Raw genomic sequence first — 13,198 nt, 5'->3', positions numbered from 1 at the left:
TCTCCCCCCTTTCTGTCTCTCTCTCCCCCCTTCCCGTCTCAGTCTACCCCCTTCCCGTCTCAGTCTACCCCCTTCCCGTCTCAGTCTACCCCCTTCCCGTCTCAGTCTACCCCCTTCCCGTCTCAGTCTACCCCCTTCCCGTCTCAGTCTACCCCCTTCCCGTCTCAGTCTACCCCCTTCCCGTCTCAGTCTACCCCCTTCTCAGTCCCCCCTTCCCGTCTCAGTCTACCCCCTTCCCGTCTCTCTCTCCCCCCTTCCCGTCTCTCTCTCCCCCCTTCCCGTCTCTCTCTCACACCCTTCCCGTCTCAGTCTACCCCCTTCCCGTCTCAGTCTACCCCCTTCCCGTCTCAGTCTACCCCCTTCCCGTCTCAGTCTACCCCCTTCCCGTCTTCAGTCTAACCCCTTCCCGTCTCAGTCTACCCCCTTCCCGTCTCAGTCTAACCCCTTCCCGTCTCAGTCTACCCCCTTCCCGTCTCAGTCTACCCCCTTCCCGTCTCAGTCTACCCCCTTCCCGTCTTCAGTCTAACCCCTTCCCGTCTCAGTCTACCCCCTTCCCGTCTCAGTCTACCCCCTTCCCGTCTCAGTCTACCCCCTTCCCGTCTCAGTCTACCCCCTTCCCGTCTTCAGTCTAACCCCTTCCCGTCTCAGTCTACCCCCTTCCCGTCTCAGTCTACCCCCTTCCCGTCTTCAGTCTAACCCCTTCCTGTCTCAGTCTACCCCCTTCCCGTCTCAGTCTACCCCCTTCCTGTCTCAGTCTAACCCCTTCCTGTCTCAGTCTAACCCCTTCCTGTCTCAGTCTACCCCCTTCCTGTCTCAGTCTACCCCCTTCCCGTCTCAGTCTAACCCCTTCCCGTCTCAGCCTACCCCCTTCCCGTCTCAGTCTACCCCCTTCCTGTCTCAGTCTACCCCCTTCCCGTCTCAGTCTACCCCCTTCCCGTCTCAGTCTAACCCCTTCCCGTCTCAGTCTACCCCCTTCCTGTCTCAGTCTACCCCCTTCCTGTCTCAGTCTACCCCCTTCCTGTCTCTCTCTCACCCCCTTCCCGTCTCAGCCTACCCCCTTCCCGTCTCAGCCTACCCCCTTCCCGTCTCAGCCTACCCCCTTCCCGTCTCAGTCTACCCCCTTCCCGTCTCAGTCTACCCCCTTCCCGTCTCAGTCTAACCCCCTTCCCGTCTCAGTCTAACCCCCTTCCCGTCTCAGTCTAACCCCTTCCCGTCTCAGTCTACCCCCTTCCCGTCTCAGTCTACCCCCTTCCCGTCTCAGTCTACCCCCTTCCCGTCTCAGTCTACCCCCTTCCCGTCTCAGTCTACCCCCTTCCTGTCTCAGTCTAACCCCCTTCCCGTCTCAGTCTACCCCCTTCCTGTCTCAGTCTAACCCCCTTCCCGTCTCAGTCTAACCCCCCCCCGCCTGGAACTATCTGTATTTCAGTTCAAACAAAGGTCTGTGTTTCTGCCTGCACTCACAGCTCAGAGAGAATAATCAATGCTGTAGAACATTCCAGAAGGATGACGCAACCCTAAAACACACACACACACACACACACACACAAAGGGGAGGTGGAGGACACTGTGTGTGTGTGTGTGTGTGTACAGCTCCCTCCACTCACCAGAGCTGCAGGTCTTGTCCTTGTTAGCCATGTTGTTCAGGGGTGGCGGGGGCTGCTGCTGGGGCTGGGGGGGTTTGGTCGTGGCCATGTTGTTCAGGGGTGGCGGGGGCTGCTGCTGGGGCTGGGGGGGTTTGGTCGTGGCCATGGCATCCTGCTCTGATTGGCTGGTCTTGTTCCACATATTGACCCCGCTACAGTTGTATTTGCTGGGGTCTCCCCACGCCGAGGTGCCGTCATCGATCTCCATCCTCCTCCTCACCGACTCTGGACTAGGCTCCTCCCACCCCGTCGACGACGACGACTCCTCCTCCTCCTTGTGGGAGGGTCCAGCTGGGACCGCCACCCCAGTCCAGCCGCTGGGTTTGGAGGGGTGGGGACCGCCTGGTGGAGGTCCTCTAGGGTCCGGGTTGGCGTCTGAACCTTGACCCCACTCGGCCGGGTCTCCCCAGCTCTGAGAGGGGTGGCCGGGCTTCATGGCTGGCTCGCCCCAACCTCCCTGGGTCTGGTGGTTCTGGGGTTTGTGTCCGGCGGAGTTGGATACAGGGGGCTCCCCCCAGCCAGAGTGAGGGTTGCTGGGGTGGTCAGGGGTCCCTCCGCTGCCACCCCAGGTGCTGCTGCTTCCGTCGGGGTGTGTGTTGGTGTTGGCCGGGCGGCCTGGCTCGCCCCATCCTGCAGACCCTGAACGGTCGCTGTCGTTGTCCCATCCCCCAGACACGCTAGTCTTCTGGGGCTGACCCCAGTAGCTGCTCCCTCCACCTCCTCCTCTGGAGCGGTCTCCACCACCCATCCCCCAGCCCTGCTTTTGGGGTTTCGGAGGGTTGATCCAGGTGTTGGAGAGGTCCTCCTTCTGGCTGTTTCCCCAGGTAGAGGAAGGGTTACCGTTGTCCCATCCTCGCTCTCCTCCAGGACCTTTGTTGTCTCTGTCTCCACACCCAGACAAGGTCTTCTGCTCTACCCAGCCAGACCCTCCTGACTCTGGGCCCGTATTGCCCGGGCCGTCCCCCCCACGCCATCCTCCAGAGCTGGAGGTCTGAGAACGAGCGGCGTGGCTTTTCGAGCCCCAGCCAGGGCCTCCGTTACCGGGTTTCCTGTCATCGGGTCTGGGGGCGGGAGAGGTGACGTCCCAGGCGGTGTTCTGGCGTACTGGGGTCTGGCCCCAGCCGGTGTTGCAGAGGACACGGGGGTCCACGTCTGAACAGGAGAGGACTTGAGTAGACCCAGGGAGGGGGCCTCGTCGACGGGGGTCGTTCCTGTCCCTGTCTAAGCTACGGCCTCCAGAGCTCTCCCCGCTCCCCTCACTGCCGCCAGACGCCCCAACGCTCGCAGGTCCTCCTCCTCCTCCTCCTCCCACCCTCAGGGCGTCGTCTTCAAGACTCTTCCAGCCGTTGGCTCCTCCCCCTGACTTCCGTCCGTCGCCGGAATCCTGAGATTTGTTACCGGGCAACGAGCTCCATTCCCCATTAGGGGGTTGCCTGTTGGAGGAGGAGCCAGATGAAGAAGAGGAAGAAGAGGAGGCGGCGTTGCCCCATGGTCGGGGGATCCCGGCAGGACCCAGTCCATTCCCATTGCTCGCCCCTCCTCCAGTCCCCAGGTTGTGAGGAGAGGCAGAGTCCCACCTCCCTACAGAGGCCTTGCTGTTAGTTTTACTGTTGTAAACAGCAGCAGCAGGGGAGGGCTGGCCGTGTCCCTGGCCGTTCACAGTGTCTCCAGGGCCCGAGGCCCCCCAGGGCTTAGAGAAGCCCCCTGCCAGGCCCTCGCTGTGGGGGTGCTGGGCGCCAGACAGGGTCCCGTTGGAGAGCTGATCTCCAAGCTCTGACCCCGCTCCTCCTCCTCCTCCTCCCGCTCCCCAGGAACGCAGCCCCGAGCCGGACTCGTTCCTGTGCACTGAGTTTGGTAAACTAGAGGTGTCGACGACGTTAGTAGTGTTATTTGGTCCGTTGGTCGTGTTAAGGTGGCGAGTCTTGATAGTAGTATCATTCAGGAGGAGGTGCTGCGGCTGTTCAGACAGAGAGAGGCTGTCCGGTTGTATCCCTCCCCAGCCCAGAGAGCCTCCCTGCTGGCCAATCTTACAGCCGGAGGGTCCCTGGGGACCGGGCCAGGCACTGTGGTTAACTTTTGGGTTCAGAGTGCCGGGGGTCAGACCAGCACCGTTGGCCGACGCCCAGGGGCTCGGCGTGTTGCCGTGGCTACCGTCGGCGGGGGCGGAGACGTCGTTGGGGCCGACGTTGGCCACGCACCCCCACGGGCCTTTCGCCGCCCCGTTACACGTTATGATGTTATTGCTGCTAACAGGAGGAACGCCGCCGGTAGTCAACGGGGAGAAGTGGTTCCCGTTACGGCCTCCTCCTTTAGTGCCGGGAGGCGGCGACGACGTCATCGCGGTGACCAAGTTCTTCTCCGAGCCACCAGAGCTAGAGGCAGAGTCCGTGTCCATGCATTCTGAGGTGAGCTCGGGGTCGTTGCCGGCTGCCGAGGAAGAGGAGGAGGAGGAGGAAGGAGTGTCGCTGCAGACCGAGTCTACCAGCACCTTGAAAATAAAATCAACTTTTATTAATAGGGTTACCAGGGTTACCAGTCTAACTAGCTAGTTCACCAGTCTGATTATAACAGGGTTAGGGTTACCAGTCTAACTAGCTAGTTCACCAGTCTGATTATAACAGGGTTAGGGTTACCAGTCTAACTAGCTAGTTCACCAGTCTGATTATAACAGGGTTAGGGTTACCAGTCTAACTAGCTAGTTCACTATTCTGTTTAAACCAGTCAGATGCGACACTCTGAGGTCAGGGAACTTTGAGCTAACGTTTTCACATTGGGTAATGCTAACTCAACTTGGAAATGTTCCTTATTAAGTAAAATCATACAATAGTTTTTTTTTTTTACATTTACAGTTAAGGATTTAAAGGATTTACAAAAACAATCAGAAAAACAGATTTCCGATCCATTTTTTGGCGAGACATCCGAACGGGTTTCCCGTAAAAGCCGAATCACATTATAACGTTTGAAGATTAAAATACAAGAGGAGAAAACCAAACATGGAGGTATTTACGTTTGGAGAACCTCAGAGAGTACCCACCTTGTCCCAGTTACTGTCTCTGCTGCAGGGAGAACCAGAGCTCCAGGGGCAACTCTCATACTGAGAATCCAGGCCAGGGTGGTCCAAACCTGGGGACAGGAAGACGGAGAGACGGGGTGGTGGTGGAGGTTTGGTTAGCTCACATGAGAACACACCAGGACATTCTTTCACTAATCATTGATCTGACGTGTGGATTGGTGGAAACGGAGGGATGGAACCCAGACGTCTAACCCAGCCCAGTCCCCGCCCCTCTAACGTGTGGATTGGTGGAAACGGAGGGATGGAACCCAGACGTCTAACCCGGCCCAGTCCCCGCCCCTCTAACGTGTGGATTGGTGGAAACGGAGGGATGGAACCCAGACGTCTAACCCGGCCCAGTCCCCGCCCCTCTAACGTGTGGATTGGTGGAAACGGAGGGATGGAACCCAGACGTCTAACCCGGCCCTCTGACGTGTGGATTGGTGGAAACGGAGGGATGGAACCCAGACGTCTAACCCGGCCCAGTCCCCGCCCCTCTAACGTGTGGATTGGTGGAAACGGAGGGATGGAACCCAGACGTCTAACCCGGCCCAGTCCCCGCCCCTCTAACGTGTGGATTGGTGGAAACGGAGGGATGGAACCCAGACGTCTAACCCGGCCCAGTCCCCGCCCCTCTAACGTGTGGATTGGTGGAAACGGAGGGATGGAACCCAGACGTCTAACCCGGCCCAGTCCCCGCCCCTCTAACGTGTGGATTGGTGGAAACGGAGGGATGGAACCCAGACGTCTAACCCGGCCCAGTCCCCGCCCCTCTAAAGTGTGGATTGGTGGAAACGGAGGGATGGAACCCAGACGTCTAACCCGGCCCAGTCCCCGCCCCTCTAACGTGTGGATTGGTGGAAACGGAGGGATGGAACCCAGACGTCTAACCCGGCCCAGTCCCCGCCCCTCTAACGTGTGGATTGGTGGAAACGGAGGGATGGAACCCAGACGTCTAACCCGGCCCAGTCCCCGCCCCTCTAACGTGTGGATTGGTGGAAACGGAGGGATGGAACCCAGACGTCTAACCCAGCCCAGTCCCCGCCCCTCTAACGTGTGGATTGGTGGAAACGGAGGGATGGAACCCAGACGTCTAACCCGGCCCAGTCCCCGCCCCTCTAACGTGTGGATTGGTGGAAACGGAGGGATGGAACCCAGACGTCTAACCCGGCCCAGTCCCCGCCCCTCTAACGTGTGGATTGGTGGAAACGGAGGGATGGAACCCAGACGTCTAACCCAGCCCAGTCCCCGCCCCTCTAACGTGTGGATTGGTGGAAACGGAGGGATGGAACCCAGACGTCTAACCCGGCCCAGTCCCCGCCCCTCTAACGTGTGGATTGGTGGAAACGGAGGGATGGAACCCAGACGTCTAACCCGGCCCAGTCCCCGCCCCTCTAACGTGTGGATTGGTGGAAACGGAGGGATGGAACCCAGACGTCTAACCCGGCCCTGTCCCCGCCCCTCTAACGTGTGGATTGGTGGAAACGGAGGGATGGAACCCAGACGTCTAACCCGGCCCAGTCCCCGCCCCTCTAACGTGTGGATTGGTGGAAACGGAGGGATGGAACCCAGACGTCTAACCCGGCCCAGTCCCCGCCCCTCTAACGTGTGGATTGGTGGAAACGGAGGGATGGAACCCAGACGTCTAACCCAGCCCAGTCCCCGCCCCTCTAACGTGTGGATTGGTGGAAACGGAGGGATGGAACCCAGACGTCTAACCCGGCCCAGTCCCCGCCCCTCTAACGTGTGGATTGGTGGAAACGGAGGGATGGAACCCAGACGTCTAACCCGGCCCAGTCCCCGCCCCTCTAACGTGTGGATTGGTGGAAACGGAGGGCTGGAACCCAGACGTCTAACCCAGCCCAGTCCCCGCCCCTCTAACGTGTGGATTGGTGGAAACGGAGGGATGGAACCCAGACGTCTAACCCAGCCCAGTCCCCGCCCCTCTAACGTGTGGATTGGTGGAAACGGAGGGATGGAACCCAGACGTCTAACCCGGCCCAGTCCCCGCCCCTCTAACGTGTGGATTGGTGGAAACGGAGGGATGGAACCCAGACGTCTAACCCGGCCCAGTCCCTCTAACCCGGCCCAGTCCCCGTGCATCTAACCCGGCCCAGTCCCCGTGCATCTAACCCGGCCCAGTCCCCGTGTCTTTAACCCGGCCCAGTCCCTGTGTCTCTAACCCGGCCCAGTCCCCGTCCCTCTAACCCGGCCCAGTCCCCGTCCCTCTAACCCGGCCCAGTCCCCGTCCCTCTAACCCGGCCCAGTCCCCGTCCCTCTAACCCGGCCCAGTCCCCGTCCCTCTAACCAGGCCCAGTCCCCGTCCCTCTAACCAGGCCCAGTCCCCGTCCCTCTAACCAGGCCCAGTCCCCGTCCCTCTAACCCGGCCCAGTCCCCCTCCCTCTAACCCAGCCCAGACCCCATCCCAGTCCCTCTAACCCAGCCCCCGTGTCTCTAACCCGGCCCAGTCCCCGTGTCCCTCTAACCCGTCCCAGTCCCCGTGTCCCTCTAACCCGGCCCAGTCCCCGTCCCAGTCCCTCTAACCCGGCCCAGTCCCCGTCCCAGTCCCTGTGTCCCAGTCCCTCTAATCCGGCCCAGTCCCTGTGTCCCAGTCCCTCTAATCCGGCCCAGTCCCTGTGTCCCTAACCCAGTCCCTGTGTCCCTAACCCAGTCCCTGTGTCCCTAACCCAGCCCAGTCCCTGTGTCCCTAACCCAGCCCAGTCCCTGTGTCCCTAACCCAGCCCAGTCCCTGTGTCCCTAACCCAGCCCAGTCCCTGTGTCCCTAACCCAGCCCAGTGATGTCTGTGATGATGATGTCCCCGTCTCTCTGATCTCAATAACACCAGTACTTTCCCTGTGTCTCTAACCCAGCCCAGTCCCACTAACCCAGCCCAGTCCCTGTGTCTCTAACCCAGCCCAGTCCCTGTGTCTCTAACCCAGCCCAGTCCCTCTAACACCAGTACTCTCCCTGTGTCCCTCTAAACCTAACCCAGTGATGTCAGTGATCATGATGCAGACATTCACAGTGTCTCTAACCCAGCCCCTGTGTCTCTAACCCAGCCCAGTCCCAGTCCCAGTCCCTCTAACCTAGCCCAGTCCCTGTGTCTCTAAGCCAGCCCAGTCCCTCTAAGCCAGCCCAGTCCCTCTAACCCAGCCCAGTCCCTCTAACCCAGCCCAGTCCCTCTAACCCAGTCCCAGTCCCTCTAACCCAGTCCCAGTCCCTCTAACCCAGTCCCAGTCCCTCTAACCCAGCCCAGTCCCTCTAACCCAGCCCAGTCCCTCTAACCCAGCCCAGTGATCATGATGCAGACATTCACAGTGTGTGTGTCAGTCTAGTCAGCAGACACCATTTTGTTTCAGCAGTGTGATGCTACAGCCAACCAGGAGGGAGGAGGGACATTGGAGGGAGGGGAGAGAGGGAGGAGGGACATTGGAGAGAGGGGAGAGACGGGAAAGGGGGAGGGTGGGGAGAGACGAGGGAGGGAGGGAGGGGGGAGAGACGGGAAAGGGGGAGGGGGCTGTTTGTTATTTTACGACGAGAACCTCTTCCTCAGAACTAAATGAACCCTTTCATGTCTCCAGTGTCCGCTCTTCTCTTCTGGAAATTAACCACCTTGGTTTTCTGTAAAGCCACGCTCATTCTCGCCAGTCACACACACGCACACACACACACACACACACACGATGGCTGCCAATTCTCCTTGAATGTTGTCTAGTCTGCCTGCTCAGTCAGAATGTTCTCTCCTCCTCCCTTCTCCCTTTCTGTGCCTTTAACCCCTAACCCTACCTTTGTAGGAGCACATGCTGTTCTGTGCCTTTAACCCCTAACCCTACCTTTGTAGGAGCACATGCTGTTCCGTGCCTTTAACCCCTAACCCTACCTTTGTAGGAGCACATGCTGTTCCGTGCCTTTAACCCCTAACCCTACCTTTGTAGGAGCACATGCTGTTCCGTGCCTTTAACCCCACCTTTGTAGGAGCACATGCTGTTCCGTGCCTTTAACCCCTAACCCTACCTTTGTAGGAGCACATGCTGTTCCGTGCCTTTAACCCCTAACCCTACCTTTGTAGGAGCACATGCTGTTCTGTGCCTTTTACCCCTAACCCTACCTTTGTAGGAGCACATGCTGTTCTGTGCCTTTAACCCCTAACCCTACCTTTGTAGGAGCACATGCTGTTCTGTGCCTTTAACCCCTAACCCTACCTTTGTAGGAGCACATGATGTTCTGTGCCTTTAACCCCTAACCCTACCTTTGTAGGAGCACATGATGTTCTGTGCCTTTAACCCCTAACCCTACCTTTGTAGGAGCACATGCTGTTCTGTGCCTTTAACCCCTAACCCTACCTTTGTAGGAGCACATGCTGTTCTGTGCCTTTAACCCCTAACCCTACCTTTGTAGGAGCACATGCTGTTCTGTGCCTTTTACCCCTAACCCTACCTTTATAGGAGCACATGCTGTTCTGTGCCTTTAACCCCTAACCCTACCTTTGTAGGAGCACATGCTGTTCCGTGCCTTTAACCCCTAACCCTACCTTTGTAGGAGCACATGCCGTGTTCAAAGGTAGTTTAACTTGAATAACAAGGTGAGACGATCTACAGTAGAAGAGATCAGACAATGACCGACACACTGAGACTACATAACAACAGCCAACGTTAACGTGAGCACCTGGGCGGGGGGGGGGGGGGGGAAACTGGGATTCAGGAATGACCTTTTCTGACTGGAGTAGTATAGGGAGAGGTCCAGGAAGACAAGAGAGAAGAAGAGTCGGGGTCAAAGGGTAAAATAAAAAGGTTGTCACCTGTTTGGTTAGGAGAGTGGCTGACCGAGTCCCGAATTGGAGCCATGCCTAGGATACAGAGAGAGGAGGTTAGCGAGAGAGGAGGACAGCGAGAGAGGAGGACAGCGAGAGAGGAGGATAGAGGATAGAGAGAGGGGAATAGAGGACAGCGAGAGGAGGAGGACAGCGAGAGGAGGAGGACAGCGAGAGGAGGAGGACAGCGAGAGGAGGAGGACAGCGAGAGGAGGAGGACAGCGAGAGGAGGAGGACAGCGAGAGGAGGAGGCCAGCGAGAGAGGAGGACAGCGAGAGAGGAGGACAGCGAGAGAGGAGGCCAGCGAGAGAGGAGGACAGCGAGAGAGGAGGCCAGCGAGAGAGGAGGCCAGCGAGAGAGGAGGCCAGCGAGAGAGGAGGCCAGCGAGAGAGGAGGCCAGCGAGAGAGGAGGCCAGCGAGAGAGGAGGATAGCGAGAGAGGAGGTTAGCGAGAGAGGAGGTTAGCGAGAGAGACAAAGGATAGAAGAAAAACACCATTAAAATGTTAAAACAGCGTCAGGAAGAAAAGCAGACAAAGAAATAAAGCAGGTTTACAAGAAGAGACAAATACTACAGACAATACTGTCAGCTCTAGCTAAAGGCTAAAGGATAGGGCTAAAGGCTAGAGGCTAAGGATAGGGCTAAAGGCTAAAGGCTAGAAAGCTAAAGGCCAGAAAGCTAAAGGCTAGAAAGCTAAAGGCCAGAAAGCTAAAGGCTAGAAAGCTAAAGGCCAGAAAGCTAAAGGCTAAAGGCCAGAAAGCTAAAGGCTAGAAAGCTAAAGGCTAAAGGCTAGAAAGCTAAAGGCTAGAAAGCTAAAGGCTAAAGGCCAGAAAGCTAAAGGCCAGAAAGCTAAAGGCCAGAAAGCTAAAGGCCAGAAAGCTAAAGGCCAGAAAGCTAAAGGCTAGAAAGCTAAATTCTAGAAAGCTAAAGGCTAAAAACTAAAGGCTAGAAAGCTAAAGGCTAGAAAGCTAAAGGCTAAAGGCTAGAAAGCTAAAGGCTAGAAAGCTAAAGGCTAAAAGCTAAAGCTGCCGCTTTCAACGAGCGGGACACTAATCCGGACGCTTATAAGAAATCGGCTCTGAAGCTCATCGGATGTGGCAGGGGGCTTTCAAACTATTACGGACTACGAAGGGAAACACAGCCGCGAGCTGCCAAGTGACGAGGGCCTACCATACGAGCTAAATGCCTTTTATGATCGCCTCGAGGCAAGCAACAATGAAGCATGCATGAGAGCACCAGCTGTTCCGGATGACTGTGTGATCACGCTCTCTGCAGCCGATGTGAGCAACACCTTTAAACAGGTGGCCGCGGGGCCAGACGGATTACCAGGACGTGTCCTCAGGATGTGTACTCAGAGCATACGCTGACAAACTGGTAAGTGTCTTCACTGACATTTTCAACCTCTCGCTGACCGAGTCTGTAATACCAACACGTTTCAAACAGACCACCATACTGAGACAGAGGACCTTGGTGTTGACAGTACTAACCTACTGATAGAGGACCTTGGTGTTGACAGTACTAACCTACTGATAGAGGACCTTGGTGTTGACAGTACTAACCTACTGATAGAGGGCCATAGTGTTGACAGTACTAACCTACTGATAGAGGACCTTAGTGTTGACAGTACTAACCTACTGAGACAGAGGACCTTGGTGTTGACAGTACTAACCTACTGATAGAGGACCTTAGTGTTGACAGTACTAACCTACTGAGACAGAGGACCTTAGTGTTGACAGTGCATTCCAGTTGTAGTCTAGGTGAGGTAATGTTGGTAACAGTAGTGGATTAAACAGAGCCATTCCAGATGTAGTCTAGGTGAGGTAATGTTGGTAACAGTAGTGGACTAAACAGAGCCATTCCAGATGTAGTCTAGGTGAGGTAATGTTACTAACAGTAGTGGACTAAACAGAGCCATTCCAGATGTAGTCTAGGTGAGGTAATGTTACTAACAGTAGTGGACTAAACAGAGCCATTCCAGATGTAGTCTAGGGGAGGTAATGTTTCTAACAGTAGTGGACTAAACAGAGTAGAGAGCCATTCCAGATGTAGTCTAGGGGAGGTAATGTTACTAACAGTAGTGGACTAAACAGAGTAGAGAGCCAGGATGTAGTCTAGGTGAGGTAATGTTACTAACAGTAGTGGACTAAACAGAGTAGAGAGCCAGGATGTAGTCTAGGTGAGGTAATGTTACTAACAGTAGTGGACTAAACAGAGCCATTCCAGATGTAGTCTATGTGAGGTAATGTTGGTAACAGTAGTAGACTAAACAGAGCCATTCCAGATGTAGTCTAGGCGAGGGAATGTTACTAACAGTAGTGGACTAAACAGAGTAGAGAGCCATTCCAGATGTAGTCTAGGTGAGGTAATGTTGCTAACAGTAGTGGACTAAAAAGAGTAGAGAGCCAGGATGTAGTCTAGGTGAGGTAATGTTGGTAACAGTAGTGGACTAAACAGAGCCAGGATGTAGTCTAGGTGAGGTAATGTTGGTAACAGTAGTGGACTAAACAGAGCCATTCCAGATGTAGTCTAGGTGAGGTAATGTTGGTAACAGTAGTGGATTAAACAGAGAGCCATTCCAGATGTAGTCTAGGGGAGGTAATGTTACTAACAGTAGTGGACTAAACAGAGTAGAGAGCCAGGATGTAGTCTATGTGAGGTAATGTTGCTAACAGTAGTGGACTAAACAGAGCCATTCCAGATGTAATCTAGGTGAGGTAATGTTACTAACAGTAGTGGACTAAACAGAGTAGAGAGCCAGGATGTGGTCTAGGTGAGGTAATGTTACTAACAGTAGTGGACTAAACAGAGCCATTCCAGATGTAGTCTAGGTGAGGTAATGTTACTAACAGTAGTGGACTAAACATAGTAGAGAGCCAGGATGTAGTCTAGGTGAGGTAATGTTACTAACAGTAGTAGACTAAACAGAGCCAGGATGTAGTCTAGGTGAGGTAATGTTACTAACAGTAGTGGACTAAACAGAGTAGAGAGCCAGGATGTAGTCTAGGTGAGGTAATGTTACTAACAGTAGTGGACTAAACATAGCCAGTCTAGGTGAGGTAATGTTACTAACAGTAGTGGACTAAACAGAGCCAGGATGTAGTCTAGGTGAGGTAATGTTACTAACAGTAGTGGACTAAACAGAGCCAGGATGTAGTCTAGGTGAGGTAATGTTACTAACAGTAGTGGACTAAACAGAGCCATTCCAGATGTAGTCTAGGTGAGGTAATGTTACTAACAGTAGTGGACTAAACAGAGCCAGGATGTAGTCTAGGTGAGGTAATGTTACTAACAGTAGTGGACTAAACAGAGTAGAGAGCCAGGATGTAGTCTAGGTGAGGTAATGTTTATAGTAATCTAATCTACATTGTATTACCTGTTAGTAGCGCTGCCTGTCCGGCGGCGGGTCAGGGCGCCACCTGGCTGTGTGGAGGACAGCTGCACTGGGGGGGGGTTCCTAGAGCCAAGGGGTCAGTTTGTGGTTAGGGCTCAGGGCTGGGCACACAGGGGCAGGCTGGGAGAGGGGCTGGCAGCTGGCTGGGACCCTGTTGGCATCGCTGAAGATGCTCGGAGTAGTGTGTGTGTGTGTGTGTGTGTGTGTGTGTAGTGGGGAGGTTGTCGTTCAGATTGGCAGGCCAAGGAGCAGGAGTCTGCCTGGATTTGATATGTTCTGACACTGCAGAGGAGGAGAGGAGG

General features: G+C 55.5%; 1 protein-coding gene across 5 annotated transcripts in view; it reads right to left on the bottom strand.

The window, feature by feature from the left end:
- Window positions 1–13,198, bottom strand: part of LOC139365259 (trinucleotide repeat-containing gene 6A protein-like) — a 72,489-nt gene that overhangs the window by 37,936 nt on the left and 21,355 nt on the right. For 4 of the 5 annotated variants that reach the window (XM_071102767.1, XM_071102765.1, XM_071102770.1 and 1 more), the window contains 3 exons: window positions 9,495–9,542; window positions 4,678–4,766; window positions 1,605–4,131 (listed from right to left, as the gene is read on the bottom strand). In XM_071102767.1, the coding sequence (XP_070958868.1) occupies window positions 1,605–4,131; window positions 4,678–4,766; window positions 9,495–9,540 (2,662 nt within the window). In that variant the 5' untranslated portion in view covers window positions 9,541–9,542. Of the gene's footprint in view, window positions 1–1,604; window positions 4,132–4,677; window positions 4,767–9,494; window positions 9,543–12,878; window positions 12,956–13,198 lie in introns of those variants that run through there. The other variant, XM_071102769.1, reaches the window with a different exon arrangement.

Source organism: Oncorhynchus clarkii, chromosome 13 (assembly GCF_045791955.1).
Source record: "Oncorhynchus clarkii lewisi isolate Uvic-CL-2024 chromosome 13, UVic_Ocla_1.0, whole genome shotgun sequence".
Lineage (NCBI taxonomy): Eukaryota > Metazoa > Chordata > Actinopteri > Salmoniformes > Salmonidae > Oncorhynchus > Oncorhynchus clarkii.
Note: the sequence above shows the minus strand (reverse complement) of the source record. Positions and strands in the feature narration are given on the sequence as shown.